General features: G+C 49.9%; 1 protein-coding gene across 1 annotated transcript in view; it reads left to right on the plus strand.

Moving 5' to 3' along the window:
• Window positions 1-9,816: 9,816 nt before the first annotated feature.
• lcor (ligand dependent nuclear receptor corepressor) overlaps window positions 9,817-14,177 on the plus strand; it is a 96,676-nt gene continuing 92,315 nt past the window's right edge. The window contains exon 1 of the mRNA XM_080463664.1: window positions 9,817-9,925. Coding sequence (XP_080319790.1) covers window positions 9,829-9,925 — 97 coding nt within the window. The 5' untranslated portion in view covers window positions 9,817-9,828. The remainder of the gene's footprint in view (window positions 9,926-14,177) is intronic.

Genomic DNA, 14,177 nt, shown 5'->3' on the forward strand with positions numbered 1-14,177 from the left:
ACAAAATTTTTGGAGCTGACATCAAACATCAAACAAAGGGGAGCTTCAAGTGTAGGAGCGACTGCATGCGGACTGAAACCTGGATAAAGAAAAGACATGCTGAAGCCTCTTTATCTCATACCCAATGGAGAGGATGAGTTTGAAACATCTGCAGTGACAAGGGTTTAATGTTTAAAATTCAAGCGGCACATTTGCCAGGAACTGTGACTAACTGGTAATTGCAAACTAATGCAAACCTTTCATGGCATTTTGGAAACATTTTTGTCACAACAATGTTAATAGAGACAAAATGCAAAATCTTACTGACGGTTATAGCAATCTATGATTTTTAGAGAGGTAAAGTAGCACATTATATGGATGCGTTTTAATTAATTAATTTGTTTCCAAATTTGCCCATCAGAGGGCAGCCACATCATGGGGGTCAAGAGTCCTGCTCAAGGACTCAAGATTACGGCTTGTCTGCTGTGGGAATTGAACCTTCAAACTTTCGATCCCACGACAACTCTCTGGCCAGGGGTGGACCGGCGATGTGGCATACCAGGCGCTATCCTGGGGGCCAGTCTCTATGGGGGCTGGTTAACAGGTCCCCACCCGCCTTTCACAGATTAACACATAGGCTGACTCTGTCATGGAACGTCCACCGAGGTGAACCTGGAAATGTAGTATAAGGAATCCTGAGCGCATTTGTGGTCCACACACAGGTTTGAGCCGTCTGAAGACGTGCAATGCGGAAAGTATGAGCAAGCCGGTGTAGCCGGTGAGCCCAGGGGTTGGAAACCTTCAACAATTAAAGAGCCATTTGGACCAGTTTCCCACTGAACAGAACACACTGGGGGCCCCAAGGCTTATCGCCACCAGCCCACCACTGCAATTCACCTTGTCTCTGAAGTGAAGTCTGAGGGATCAAGTGGAGCCGAACATTGCCATGTTGTGCCTCCAGTGAACCGGGAGTTAGCCATGATGAGGCGGCCTCCACAAATCCCACCACTGCTTTAATCATGTGTGGGTTTTTGAACATCAATGCATGCCTCTCAATACAACGTCTCCATTCAGGCACAGCTGGACTACAGAGGAAACATCCAGGTGATCTAAAGCAGTGATTCCCAACCACGGGCCACTGATTTCATTTTAAGACAGGGGTGTCAAACATAAGGCCCGTGGACCAAAACTTGGGCCGCAAGAGGCTCCAATCTGGCCACCAAACCACTGAGTAAATTGAAAAAATTTCGAAGAAATCTAAGTTTGTTTGTTTGTTGATTTTTTTGTTTTTTTTAATGGAATATGGCTTCATAGAAACAATGACCAGAATTAGAGCTGAATTCATCTTCTGGAGTAAAAAATACTGTCAAATCAAAGTTTGAAACTTCAAGCTGAAGCAGTACCAGACCATCAAACACCCTGAGATGGACTCTAAACCCAAAGAGTTTATCCTCAGAGAGAAATAACTCACCATTAGAGATGATGACAAAGAAACATGTTGCTATGAGGTTCTTTCAACTTTTTTGTAATTGTACAGGATGGTGGAGTTTCAGACTTCACCTGAAACCAGTGCCAGTGGGGAGCACTCATTCTCAAAACCTGGACTTTTGAAAATTAAACTGAGATCCACAATGGACCAAAACAGACTGAATCACCTCTCTGGTGGCCACTGAGAGTGACGTTCTCAGAAGGTTTACTTTACCATCCTCATCAAAGACTTCTCAGCCAGGAAAACAAGAAAGAGAGCCGCTGCTCTGTTACTGTTTTTTAGTTTAATTTGTTTTTGCTCATCTGCTTGATTTGCTTAAGAAGATCAGGGTGGTCTGTCCTGCAGTTGCAGATGTTGTGTCTGGGTTTAGCTGCTACAATCTGGTTGAATACCTTTTTGTAGTTTTTTGTTACAATTGAAGGCTGTTAGATTACATGACTGAAGATGGAACAAGTGGAAGGCTAAAGATTGTTCGGATAGTGGCACACACACACACACACACACACACACACACACACACACACACACACACACACACACACACACACACACACACACACACACACACACACACACACACACACACACACACACACACACACACACACACACAGAGGAAGGGAGAAAAATACACAGTAATATTTTCCATATTTACAACATTCAATGTTCAGTGTTACAGAAATGCAAGCACAGAAAGTGCAGGAATGGAATGGTATGGTCCGGTACGGTTTGGGTTTCCACCACAAGAATTTGGGATTTTAAGGAAATAACCACTCTAAAGGTTGAGGAGTCCTTTGCTGATTGGTCAGTGATTTACTACACGTCCTCAATATTTTAATATGTCGGCTGTATGAATCCTCTGTTGTTAACATATTCAGCTTTTTTTTTTGTTTGTTTGTCTTTTGCTGCACAACTTTCATGTTGGTCCCGAAAGAGCAGACTCGAGGCAGGGACCGAGACTGGCACTCAGGAGCAGACGCTACGGCCGCAACTGATGCTCTACCGAGTCCGCTCGTCGCGTCACATTGCGTCGCTGGCTGGAGCTCCATTGCGTGGGCTGCAGCGTGTCGCCCCAGAGCTCCGGTTCCCCTGGAGTTCTGGAACCTGCTGGTCTGCGACATGATTCAACGCAACGATCGGACTCGGACTGCGTCCACACACTTTGCACTGGGACACCGGAGCTGCTCTGAGCTCCAAGCCCTGGTTTCTGTCCTGGCATCGCGTCCGCGATCTCTGCCCCAACGCGGAATATGCGGCTGTCACATCCAGCGGTGCGACACAGGGGCAACGTTCGCTCTCTCGGAAACCAACACAGAAGTTGCAGCTGCAGCTCTGTGGCTGCAAAAAAAAAAAACAAGTTAACGAAACAACTACTGCAAAGCAGAGGATGCAAACAACAACTGAGGATTCATAAAGTTCAGGTCAGCCGTCCCCGGCTGAGATTACTGTGGAGCTCTCAGCCCCGCCTACATTTTAACCGTACTTCCTGCGGAGGAAACGCGCACCAGATTTGGCTCTGGTTACACTTTGCCATACTGCTCCGTACCGATCTGTTCCATCAAAGCACTTTTTGTGCGGTGGAAACGTGGCTATAGTGTGTGTGTGTGTGTGTGTGTGTGTGTGTGTGTGTGTGTGTGTGTGTGTGTGTGTGTGTGTGTGTGTGTGTGTGTGTGTGTGTGTGTGAGTGTGAGTGTGAGTGTAACGATTATGGACTGCTGTAGTTGTGAACATACTAAAAGTTAAGTTGAGGCAGGGTCACATGAGGGGGGGGGGGGGGGGGGGGGGGTAATAGTGTACAGGCCCATGACTATCTTAACCCTCCCCTGCCCACCCGTCCAAATCTGACCTCTTTGTCAGTTTTTGTCTTTGCATTCAAAAATCAATGCTTGATTCAGTCAACCCATAGAGTTGTGGGCCGTTCTGGGCCAAACATGAATGGACTTGAGTAAAAGAATCAGCCCTGGCAGCCACCACTGCCTCCTCACCAACTGATGTGGCTGCCTCGTGATGGGCTACATCTGCCCAGTGGGAGCAGTTCGGGGTTGTGTCTTGTTCAAGGACACTTTAACAGGTAGATTGGAAATCGAACCTTCAACTTTCCGATTGAGAGAAGACAACTCTACCAACTAAGGCCACAGCTGCCCATAAGGAAAATAGTAAACGCACAAAGACAGTGATACTACTTTAATAATTTAAACCTCAGTATAATCCTATAGAATAGTAAATTATATTGTAAAATATTGTGGCGAGCCGAGAAGAAGAAGGACGATTCAGGCTTCCTTCCGCACGCTGTACAGACAGGCGCTTTTATTGTGAAAAATCAGAACGAACACATTTGAAGAAAACGGACCAGAGCACATCAAACACAGTACAACTCTCGTACTTGGTGCTAAAATAACAATAAATTAAATTGGGTCAACTGATAAAACAGTAAAAGCATGACAACACAAACACCAACACTACAGCCAAAACTAATTAGAACAACATTAATTGAAGTTTAAAGCCCATATTCCCCAAACACCCAAGATGCATTGCTGCATACACAGCGATCAGCTCCCTGATCGCTACACAGCCCCCACCTGAGGGGTCAGTCGTCCTCGGCGACCCCATCACCCAGGACAAAGTCTCTCAAGCGTCCAGGCCGCCTCCGCTGGCGATCAGGCCGTCCAGAGCAGCCAGCAGCCGGACCTGGCGGAGTGTCAGTCTGGTTGGAGCCTGGGGGGTTGCCATCACCCCCTCCGACAACTGCTGGTGGAGCAAGGGGGCGATATGGTGAAAGTCTGTCCTGGTGCAGCACCACAATGCGGCGTTTACCAGGCATCCGCACCCGATACACCACTTCAGACAGACGGCCCACCACCTCGCCAGGCCCCTGCCAGTGGCTGCAAAGCTTGGGGGAGATCCCCTTTTTGCGGACAGGGCAGTATATCCACACCAGGTCCCCTGGCCCAAAAGCTTGTCCTCTGCACCGGGTGTCGTATGCCCTCTTCTGCCGAACGTTGGAATTAGCTTGGGCCTGACGGGTGTAGTCATGCACAACCTGCAGTCGCTCTTTCAGTCTGCGGAGGTAATCCATCTCCTTTCCTCCGGCAATCTCCGGTTCTGGCGGAGCACCAAACACCAACTCCACCGGTGTCCGGAGCTCTCTCCCAAACATGAGAGCTGCAGGTGTGCATTGGCTGGACTCCTGCACAGCCGATCGGTAGGACCACAGAACCAGTGGAAGGTGGCGGTCCCAGTCCCTCTGATGCTGGCTGGTGAGGATGGCAAGCTGGGTAGCCAGAGTGCGATTGAATCGCTCCACCAAACCATCACTCTGAGGATGAAGGGGGGTTGTCCTCGTCTTACTCACCCCCAACCGGCGGCAGATCTCACCAAAGACCTGGGATTCAAAGTTCCGCCCTTGGTCGCTATGGAGCTCCTCAGGAACCCCGAAACGGGCGAACATCTCCTCCACCAACCTCTCTGCTGTGGTAGCGGCGGTCTGATCTGGGACTGCATAGGCCTCTGGCCACTTTGTGAAGTAGTCCATAGCCACCAGCACATAGCGGTTGCCAGAGTCTGTGATCGGGAAGGGCCCGAGGATGTCCACCCCTATCCTCTCCATCGGGGCCCCCACCAGATACTGCTGCAGAGGAGCGTGGGAGCGCTGAGTTGGACCCTTCTGGGCGGTGCAGCTGTCGCAGCAGTGCACATGCAACTCCACATCTTGCCGACAGCCAGGCCAGTAGAAGCGTCCCCGCAGGCGACGAAGGGTCTTCGCAACCCCGTAGTGCCCCGCCCCTGCTGAGCCATGGACAACCTGTAGGACTTGGGGACGCAGAGCATGGGGCACCAGCAGCTGCAAGAGGTCACTCCCTCGTCCGGGCGCCAGCCACCTACGGTACACCACCCCATCACGGGCCTCCAGATTGCCCCACTGGGAATGAAAGGCCTTGACCTCAGGTCCCAGGGCCGACACCTCAGCCCACTTAGGGCGCTGCCCCGCGTCCATCCAGCCTCTCACCACTGACAGGGTTAGGTCAGCCTCTTGCTGCTGCTTCAGTTGCTCAGTGGTGAGGGGGAGCCATCCCTCAGTGTCGTAAGTCGGGCAGGCGGCCGCCACCTGCTCTGTCTCCTGACTCCGCTCTTCTTGTCGCCAGCAGTAGCGACACTCCTCTGCCTCACACGGACGACGTGAGAGGGCATCGGCATTGCAATGAAGCCGCCCTGCCCGATGCTGGATCTCAAAGTCGTACCCTTGAAGAGCCTCCAACCAGCGAGCCACCTGGCCTTCAGGGTTCTTGAAGTTCAGGAGCCAGGTCAGTGAGGCGTGGTCGGTGCGGAGGAGGAAGCGACTCCCATGCAGGTATGGCCGGAACTGCCGGAGGGCCAGGATAACCGCCAACAGCTCACGGCGGGTGACGCAGTAGTTCCTCTCTGCTCTGCTTAAACCTCGACTGAAGTAGGCCACCACATGTTCCCCATCTTTTCCTTGCTGTGAGAGGACGGCACCAACGCCCACGTTGCTGGCATCGGTGTCCACGATGAAGGGCTGTTGCGGATTGGGGTACGCCAGGACAGGGGCTTCAGTGAGGGCTGTCTTGAGCTGAGCATAGGCCGCCGCACAGTTGTCGTCCCAGTTGAATGGTTTACCCTTGTCAGTGAGGCGATGCAGTGGACTGGCGGTGGTGGCGAAGCCACGGACGAAGCGCCGGTAGTAGGAAGCCAGTCCCAGGAAGCTCCGCAGTTCACTGACGTTTGCAGGGGTTGGCCAATCTCGAACTGCAGCCACCTTTGCCGGGTTAGTAGCAACACCCTGAGCACTGACGACATGGCCCAGGAACTCCGTCTCCCTGGACAGTAGGCGACACTTGGCAGGGTTCAGCCGCAGCCCTGCTCGGCGGATGGCTGCAAAAACCTCACTCAGATTGGACAGAGCCCTGTCAAAGTTATTGGCGTGCACCAACAGGTCGTCAAGATACACCACGCAGTGGCTCCGGGGAACGTTGGCCAGCACCCTCTCCATCAGTCGCTCGAACGTAGCTGGGGCATTGCAGAGTCCGAATGGCATGACCCGGAACTGCCACAGTCCCTGGCCAAGGGTAAAAGCGGTCTTTGGTCTTGCCTCGGGGGCCAGCTCCACCTGCCAGTAGCCACTGCGGAGGTCAAGGGAGCTGAACCAGCTGGACCCAGCAATGTGGTCTAGGGCGTCATCGATGCGTGGGAGAGGGTAAGAGTCTTTCCTGGTGACTGCATTGAGGCGACGGTAATCCACACAAAACCGCCAGGTGGCATTTTTCTTCTTCACCAAAACGACTGGGGCGGCCCATGGGCTGTCTGAGGGCTCAATCACCCCAGCTGCGAGCATCTCGTGGATCTTTTCCTCTGCCGCCTGCCGCTTGGAGAGGGCCAGCCGATGGGGGCGTAGACGAATTGGTTGGGCATTCCCAGTGTCAATGGTGTGCTGGACTAGGGAAGTCTGCTTACAGTCCTCATCTCTGGCAGCAAAAATGTCCCTGTAGTCATCGAGGAGGCATTTCAACTTGTGGCACTGCTGAGAGTCGAGACCGCTGCTACTGCTGCGCTGCCAGAGTTGATGTATAGCTTCAGCTGTCTCAGCAGATGGAATGACTGTTAGCCCTATGGGTGGTGCTCCAACAGATTGTGGTGGTGTGTTGCTAGTGTTGGGTGTTGGCACCTGCTCCGCTGCGGCTGCTCGACGGTGCTCTCTCCCCTGGTTCTTTCCTTCCCGACCAGACTGGAGCCTTACTATCTCATCACGGAGGGTGACAGTCTTACTCACCACATCAATTTGAGCTCCCCAACGGCTCAGCAGGTCTAGCCCGATGATACATGGGTCCTGGATATTGGCAAGCCAGAATTCGTGCACCACCTCCTGGTCTCCCGCTCGGACTGTCAGCAGCCTCTTCCCCTCCATTCCAACCTTTTCCCCAGTCACTGTCATCAGTTGCGTATCAGTTGGAGCCCACGCCATGGAAGGGGTGCCTGTGGTGTCAGGGAGAGTACCCGGTCGTACTAAGGAGATTGTGGATCCTGTGTCTACCAGAGCACGGCAGTGATGACTATCAAGTTGGCAATTCAGATAGAGTCCTTTAGAGTGGCCGCAACGGCCCACCAACGTGCATCTGCCTTGGAGGGGGAGTGGAGGTTGGAGTGGCGGTCCCCTCATTGAGCCACTCCTCTGTCGTTTCCCTCTGTCTTGATAATCGGGGCAGGAGCTGGGCAGTTGCGTGCCATGTGACCAGGCTCATCACACCGGTAGCAGCGGCCAGGTGAACGGGATGGTTTGCTGAAGCGCGCCGGCCTCTCCTGGGATGACAGCACTTGGCGTGGCGTGGCTTGGCGGGTCTCTTCAGCCTCCTCTTCCTCACCGTAGTCAGCCATCCTGACAAGTGGTCGTGGAGCAGGGGCCATTTGCCGCATTGGCTGAGAAGAGAGCACTACTTCAGCCCGTTCAGCTTCATACAGCGCCTCGGAGAGGGATTGAGGCAAGGCTAGGCGGACATGTTGCCGCAGCCTCTCAGGCGCGAGGCCCCGTAGGAAGGCGTGAAGGGCGAGCTCTTCTTGGGCAGCAGCGTCAAAATGTGGGTAGCCTTGCTGGGCATATAACTGTACATCTGCTGCAAAGGTACCCAAGTTCTCCCCCTCCTTCCGACGCCGATCAGCTAACTGCTCCCTACTGTGGTCGGTGAATCGCCGTAGTCCAAACCGCCTCTGCAGTGCTGTAGTCAGGCTGGAAAGGTCTCGCTGTTCTGCTGGAGCAAGGTCAAGAAGCACTTGCACCGCCTCCCCCTCTAATGCAAGGGCCAGATGTGTGGCAGTAACCTCATCACTCCAGCCGCTGTGCTGTGCTGCTAGTTGGACTTGGGCTAGGTATGGTGTTAATGGCGTTGCGCCATTGTATTTAGGCAGTTTGACTGGCAATCTGGGCATCATCATTGGTTGTGGGTTTGACAAAACCATCAGTGGCAAAGAGTTATCTGAGGCAGCAGCAGGAACGCTCTCTGATGAACTGTGGCCGACAGCTCCAACGGCATCTGCTGTAGTAATCCTCTCGGCATCCAGGGGGCGATGAAGCCGCGGTGCACTGGAGCCGTCTGCTGCAGTACCTCTCCCGGCCTCCAGGGGGCGATGAAGCCACGGTGCACTGGAGCCATCTGCTGCAGTACCTCTCCCGGCCTCCAGGGGGCGATGAAAACGCGGTGCACTGGAGCCGTCTGCTGCAGTACCCCTCCCGGCCTCCAGGGGGCAATGAAGCCGCGGTGCACTGGAGCCGTCTGCTGTAGTACCCCTCCCGGCCTCCAGGGGGCGATGAGGTTGTGGCGAGCTGAGGCCGTCTTGCCGATCACCGGCCTCCAGGGGACGTCGAGGTCTCGACGCTTCGCTCCCCTCTCCGCTGGGCTCTTTCGTCTGTTTCATCATCTCCCGTAGGGAAGCCATGCATTCTTCGACAGCTCGCTCGAGTTCGTGGACCTCCATCTCCATTCTTCTGACGGAAGATCCCACTTCTGACACCAATGTGGCGAGCCGAGAAGAAGAAGGACGATTCAGGCTTCCTTCCGCACGCTGTACAGACAGGCGCTTTTATTGTGAAAAATCAGAACGAACACATTTGAAGAAAACGGACCAGAGCACATCAAACACAGTACAACTCTCGTACTTGGTGCTAAAATAACAATAAATTAAATTGGGTCAACTGATAAAACAGTAAAAGCATGACAACACAAACACCAACACTACAGCCAAAACTAATTAGAACAACATTAATTGAAGTTTAAAGCCCATATTCCCCAAACACCCAAGATGCATTGCTGCATACACAGCGATCAGCTCCCTGATCGCTACAATATAAAATAGAAATATTTGAATGTTAAAGAAACACCTGCTGTGACCAGTTTTTGGCATCAACGCCTTTTTCCAAAAAGCTGATCCTACCCTCTGCCCCACTGTACCACATCTGCTCACTGAAACAATGCAGTGTCTTTATGCGCATGCAGTTTAAATCCCTGGCACTCCCTCGCCCTTTGACACACATAGCTTTAAGCCACGGCAAATTTGGAGCACAAGCGCCATGTGCCGCACTCCGCGCAACATTAAAACGCACCAACATCCCATTAACGCACCAATGACAGCGCATCCACCGCGTGCGCGGAGAATCTGCCTGGGAGAGCCTGCGAGGGGAGGGGGACGGGCTTTTGGTGGGTGGGACAAAAAGCAGCGCTATAGAAAGGGGGATGCTGCAGCCCCGTCCCCTTCATACCGCTCTCCACCCAGCCCTAGAATAAAAACCACCGGTGACGTGCGCGCAGGGAAGCACCCAGCAGTATGTGCGCGCCCACGGGAGGGGCCGATAGAAAATGGCGAGTCTGTGCAAAAGGCAGCAATGCACGATAGAGAGGCGCGGCTTTCGGCAGGAACTTGACTCTTGGAGGCACAAACTCATTCACTGTGTAGGTAAGCTCGCTTGGCATTGTGTGCGTGCGTGCGTGTGGCGCGGTCCGGGCCGCCGCACGGTGCCGGTTCTCTCTGTATTTTCGTTTGTTTGTTTTTTTTCCTTTAGGGAAGTGTCCACACGGCTGTAATGTCCAGAGAAACCTATAGGCTCTGCGTAAAGCTGTCATCTTTTTGTTGTTGCGCACGGCTGCTGCCTGCTCTCACCGGACATTCCCCCCAAAATCATTCCGCTCCAAGTTTTATTTCTCTTTCCGGGGAGGATGCTTCAGGTGTTTCCACCTGTGCGCGCTTTGTCAACTGTTTGTTGTGTCTTTTTGTTTCCCGTCTCCAAGAGAAAGCGGGTTATTTCTCAGCCTTACATTATTTCCATAGCTGTTTATTTATTGTAAGCAGGGGACAGTCACGTGTCCAGATGGAGCCGCGCTCCAGCCAATCAGCGTCCCGTCTATAGGCCGGCCCGTGCCCGTGTGCGCGCCTCCGGATATCTTTTTTTTTTCTTTTTTTTTTTGTGGGGGAGGTAGGAGGAGGAGGAGGGGTGGGGGGCGTCATGTTTGGAGATTGAGAGCGCGCACCCTTCCTCCTCCTCCTCCACCCTGGAAATCGGCTTTTGGGAGCGCGCATTGCTGCATTGGGGGAAATGTCAGTGGAGATAATATTTTGTATTTTTACCGGGGGGGTTGGGAAGGTGGAGGTTTGGGTCGCCGGTTCATATCTCCTCCTCCGTTACGCGCACCGTGGATCGGAGCTTCGGTGTACTTGTTGAAAAAGGCGCTCCTGGATTCGGTGGGAAACTCTGCGGCGCACTTTGCATGAATTAAAAAATCTATATCTATATAGATATAGATATAAATAAATAAATAAATAAACATTATTGACATGACAACAGCTGCTTTGAGAAGAGATCGACAGCGTCAAACGCACATTCAAACCTTTAAAAAACTGATATTCTTAAAATTATAAATCAGTGCGTCTCTTCTTGCTTCTGTTCGTTTATTTTGGATTTTCCCATCCGTACTCTCTCCCACCCACCACCAGCAGCACTACTCCTTCTCCACACCCCCCAATCCTCCATTTGTGGTGTATTTCATTAGCTCAGTTTAATCCGGTTACATCGACCTATCCCGATGTTATGGCAAGATTATCATCCACTCTTCGTCTCTGATCTCCTAACCTCTACGGGTTTTCTCGGCTCTCCGGCCGGCTCCTAATCTGGCTTTCATCGGTGCTGGAATATAAAAAAAAGCACCATCACCTCCATCCCCATCTCCTGCGCCTCCTCCTCCTCCTCCTCCTCCTCCTCCTCCTCCTCCATCATTGCAGCCGCAGAAGCAGAGTCCGAGGTGTTGCTGCTCCACTTGTTTTTTTGGACGCGTTTCCGTGCGTCCAGATGTTGCGCGTTGACGTGTCACCTACTTACCCACCCGAGCGCTTTCTAATGTCCCACACGGGGCCGACTGCAGAGGGATTGCTTTGTTTGTTTGTTTTGTTTTGTTGTTTTTTTTTGTAATCGGGGAAAAAAAGTATTTTCACAGATAGTTGTGTAAATAAAGAGGCTAATCTCTGACCTTCAGATGCTGTTTGATGGGCATGAAACAAAAAGGAGAAACGAAATCTCCATTTAGTTATCATTTCATGGTAAAATATGTGAGATTTACTCGGGAAAAAAAGAAAACAATAGTAGCTGTGCTTGCGTCAAATCTGGCTTCTAACCTAATTCCATCCTATAATTAGTGCTGTTGAAATGATTTATTGGGTCAATGAGGCTGCTGAGGATGTGTCGGCCCCTCCCTAAAAGTGTTTGGAGAAGCAGAGCTGCACCCAATCTGGAAGCTGGAATCACATTTATTTCACAGATTATTGAGTAAAACTAAAAATTAAAAAAAAAAAAAAAAAAAAGAGGAAAATGAATAAAAATCCCCAGGGGCGCAAATACCTCAAAGCACAGCTCACAGAGGGGTATTAGGGACTTATGAGGGTAGTGTGTGTGTGTGTGTGTGTGGTGTGTGTGTGTGTGTGTGTGTGTGTGTGTGTGTGTGAGAGAGAGAGAGAGATTTATTGCTTGATTCTGAATTTGAAACCTAATTTGGTCAGAAGCAGATTTCTGAAGAATTGCTTTTCTAACATGATGAATGTAAACAAATTGCAGGTAGAAGTTGTACATCACTACTTTTTATGCATTAACACATCAATAACACCCGTTTTAATCGATCACAGTTGCTGAAAATGTCCATGCTGAGATCAAACAACAGTCTCAGACCCTTTTGAACCACAACACGGAGGAACAACGAGCTCAAGTGACTTGAATAGATGTGAAGAACAGTTCTTGAAACTCTTGAATGGAGTTTTGATATCTGACAAACCTGTAAACTTGAAAGAAAAAAAAAAAGAGAGAGAGACATTAATAACATCAAGACACATGTGCCGGCATGAAATGCGTACTGTGGCTCGACAGCCTTGTTTTTAAGGACATGTTATTAACTGTGTCAGGGACGTTAGGCTAAAGAAAGTCGGGTCCAAAGGTTGTGCTCTTCCAGTTTATGACAGTTCACGGTGATGTGCACAGATGCCGCCTGTCGACACGGCGAGCCTTGTCTCCATGCCCCTGCGTGGCAACCATAATAAAGTAGGAGCCTATATGCCATAGAAAGGTTAACATTATTAGTTAGTAGCAATTATAGCCCAACTGCTGATTCCTTTGGCACACATTCTGGGTAAGAGAGTGAAGCTAATTTGATTGCTGAAAGGTTGCAGCAGTGCTACAGAGACAGACTGCGAAGGAGACCGAGAGAGGGGTGTGAGTCTGAGTGGCAGATTGCTTCCTTTTTTTTCCTCCTTTTTTTTCTCCTTCACTTGCAGCTCCTTTTTAAACACGGCAAATGCTGTCAGTGGTTTATCAGGGGAGCTGCAGTACAGAGGAAAGTTTGCAACACAGGAAAAAAAAAACAACCACATATATAACTTAAAAAATTGAGAACTGTATGCTCCAATCTTGAAAAATAAAGATGGATAATCAAATGCTATAATTTCTTCTAAAGTGTGAAGCTAGTCTTTTGCAGAAAGTAGAAATGATATTTTTTTGGGGTCACTTTAATGCTGTTAGATAAACCTCATAAAGAAGAATTACACCAAAAGTTTAGGGCTGGGCTAAAAATTCATTAAATCAATTTATAGAATTTGTAACTAAAAAAGATTTTTATTTTGCAAATTCAAGTCCCCCCCCCCCCCCCCCCCCCCCACCAGTTTTTTCACATTCTTCACGTTCCGTTCTACCAGTCCTTGTGGGTTTCTGTAGTTGCTGGGTTAAAGCTTGAATTTGTTGAATGACTGAGCCTCATTTACTTTGTTGATATGCATTTTAACTCCGAGGAGAATCACAGGAATAAAGTTGAACTTCTGATAATATACCTGACGTCTGCAGTCATTTTTAAGTGCATTGAGGAAAATTTTTTTAAAATCGAATCGAAACTTTAATTTTCTTTAAAAATCCAGCTTTTTTAAATTTTTATTTTTCAGGCCAAATCACCCAGCCCTTCTAAAGGTGTTTATTTACTGGAATTTTAAGGTTTTTAATATCTTCTAGTCCCACTGTGGGCTTTAAAAATGGCAGGGATTTGAAAGAGGATTAAAATAAAGGCGATCGTGCTCATTTCAGTGCAGTTTCATGTTATGGGAATAGGTTGAACACATTTTAGTTCAGGGGCCACATACAAACCAATTTCATCTGGAGTGGGCCGGACCGGTAAAATAGTGTCAAAATAAGCTTTAAATTTAAACTTTAATGTTTTTTATTTATTGTGGCGCAGAAACATTGTCTATATTTTCACAAAACCTTCTGGTGCAAAATACAGAAATGTCAAAAAGCCGTTGCCTGATAGGTATTGTTTACAGACTCAGCCTGGCAGCATGGCTTTGAAGCTAATGTTGGTTTTCTCTCAATGATCTCAGGCTTCATCCTCAGTGTGTTGCTACACATTTGTTAAAAAAAAATCTGTTTTCTTTGAAATTTTTACAATGCGTTTGGTGGTAGGGCCCGATTGGAGCCTCTTGCGGACTGGTTTTGGACTATGGGCCTTATGTTTGACACCCCTGAGTTATGATATCCCGCCTTGAATCCACTCACATTATCCACACTGACTCTCTATGCAGCCACTCGATCCTAAAGGACTTCCCGCCACTTTGAGGCCACGCCTCTTTTATTAATGCCAGCTTGTGGGATTTGTAATTTGACTCCAGCCTCGCCCGCTTGCTTGTC

Source organism: Lipophrys pholis, assembly GCF_963383615.2.
Source record: "Lipophrys pholis genome assembly, chromosome: 5".
NCBI lineage: Eukaryota > Metazoa > Chordata > Actinopteri > Blenniiformes > Blenniidae > Lipophrys > Lipophrys pholis.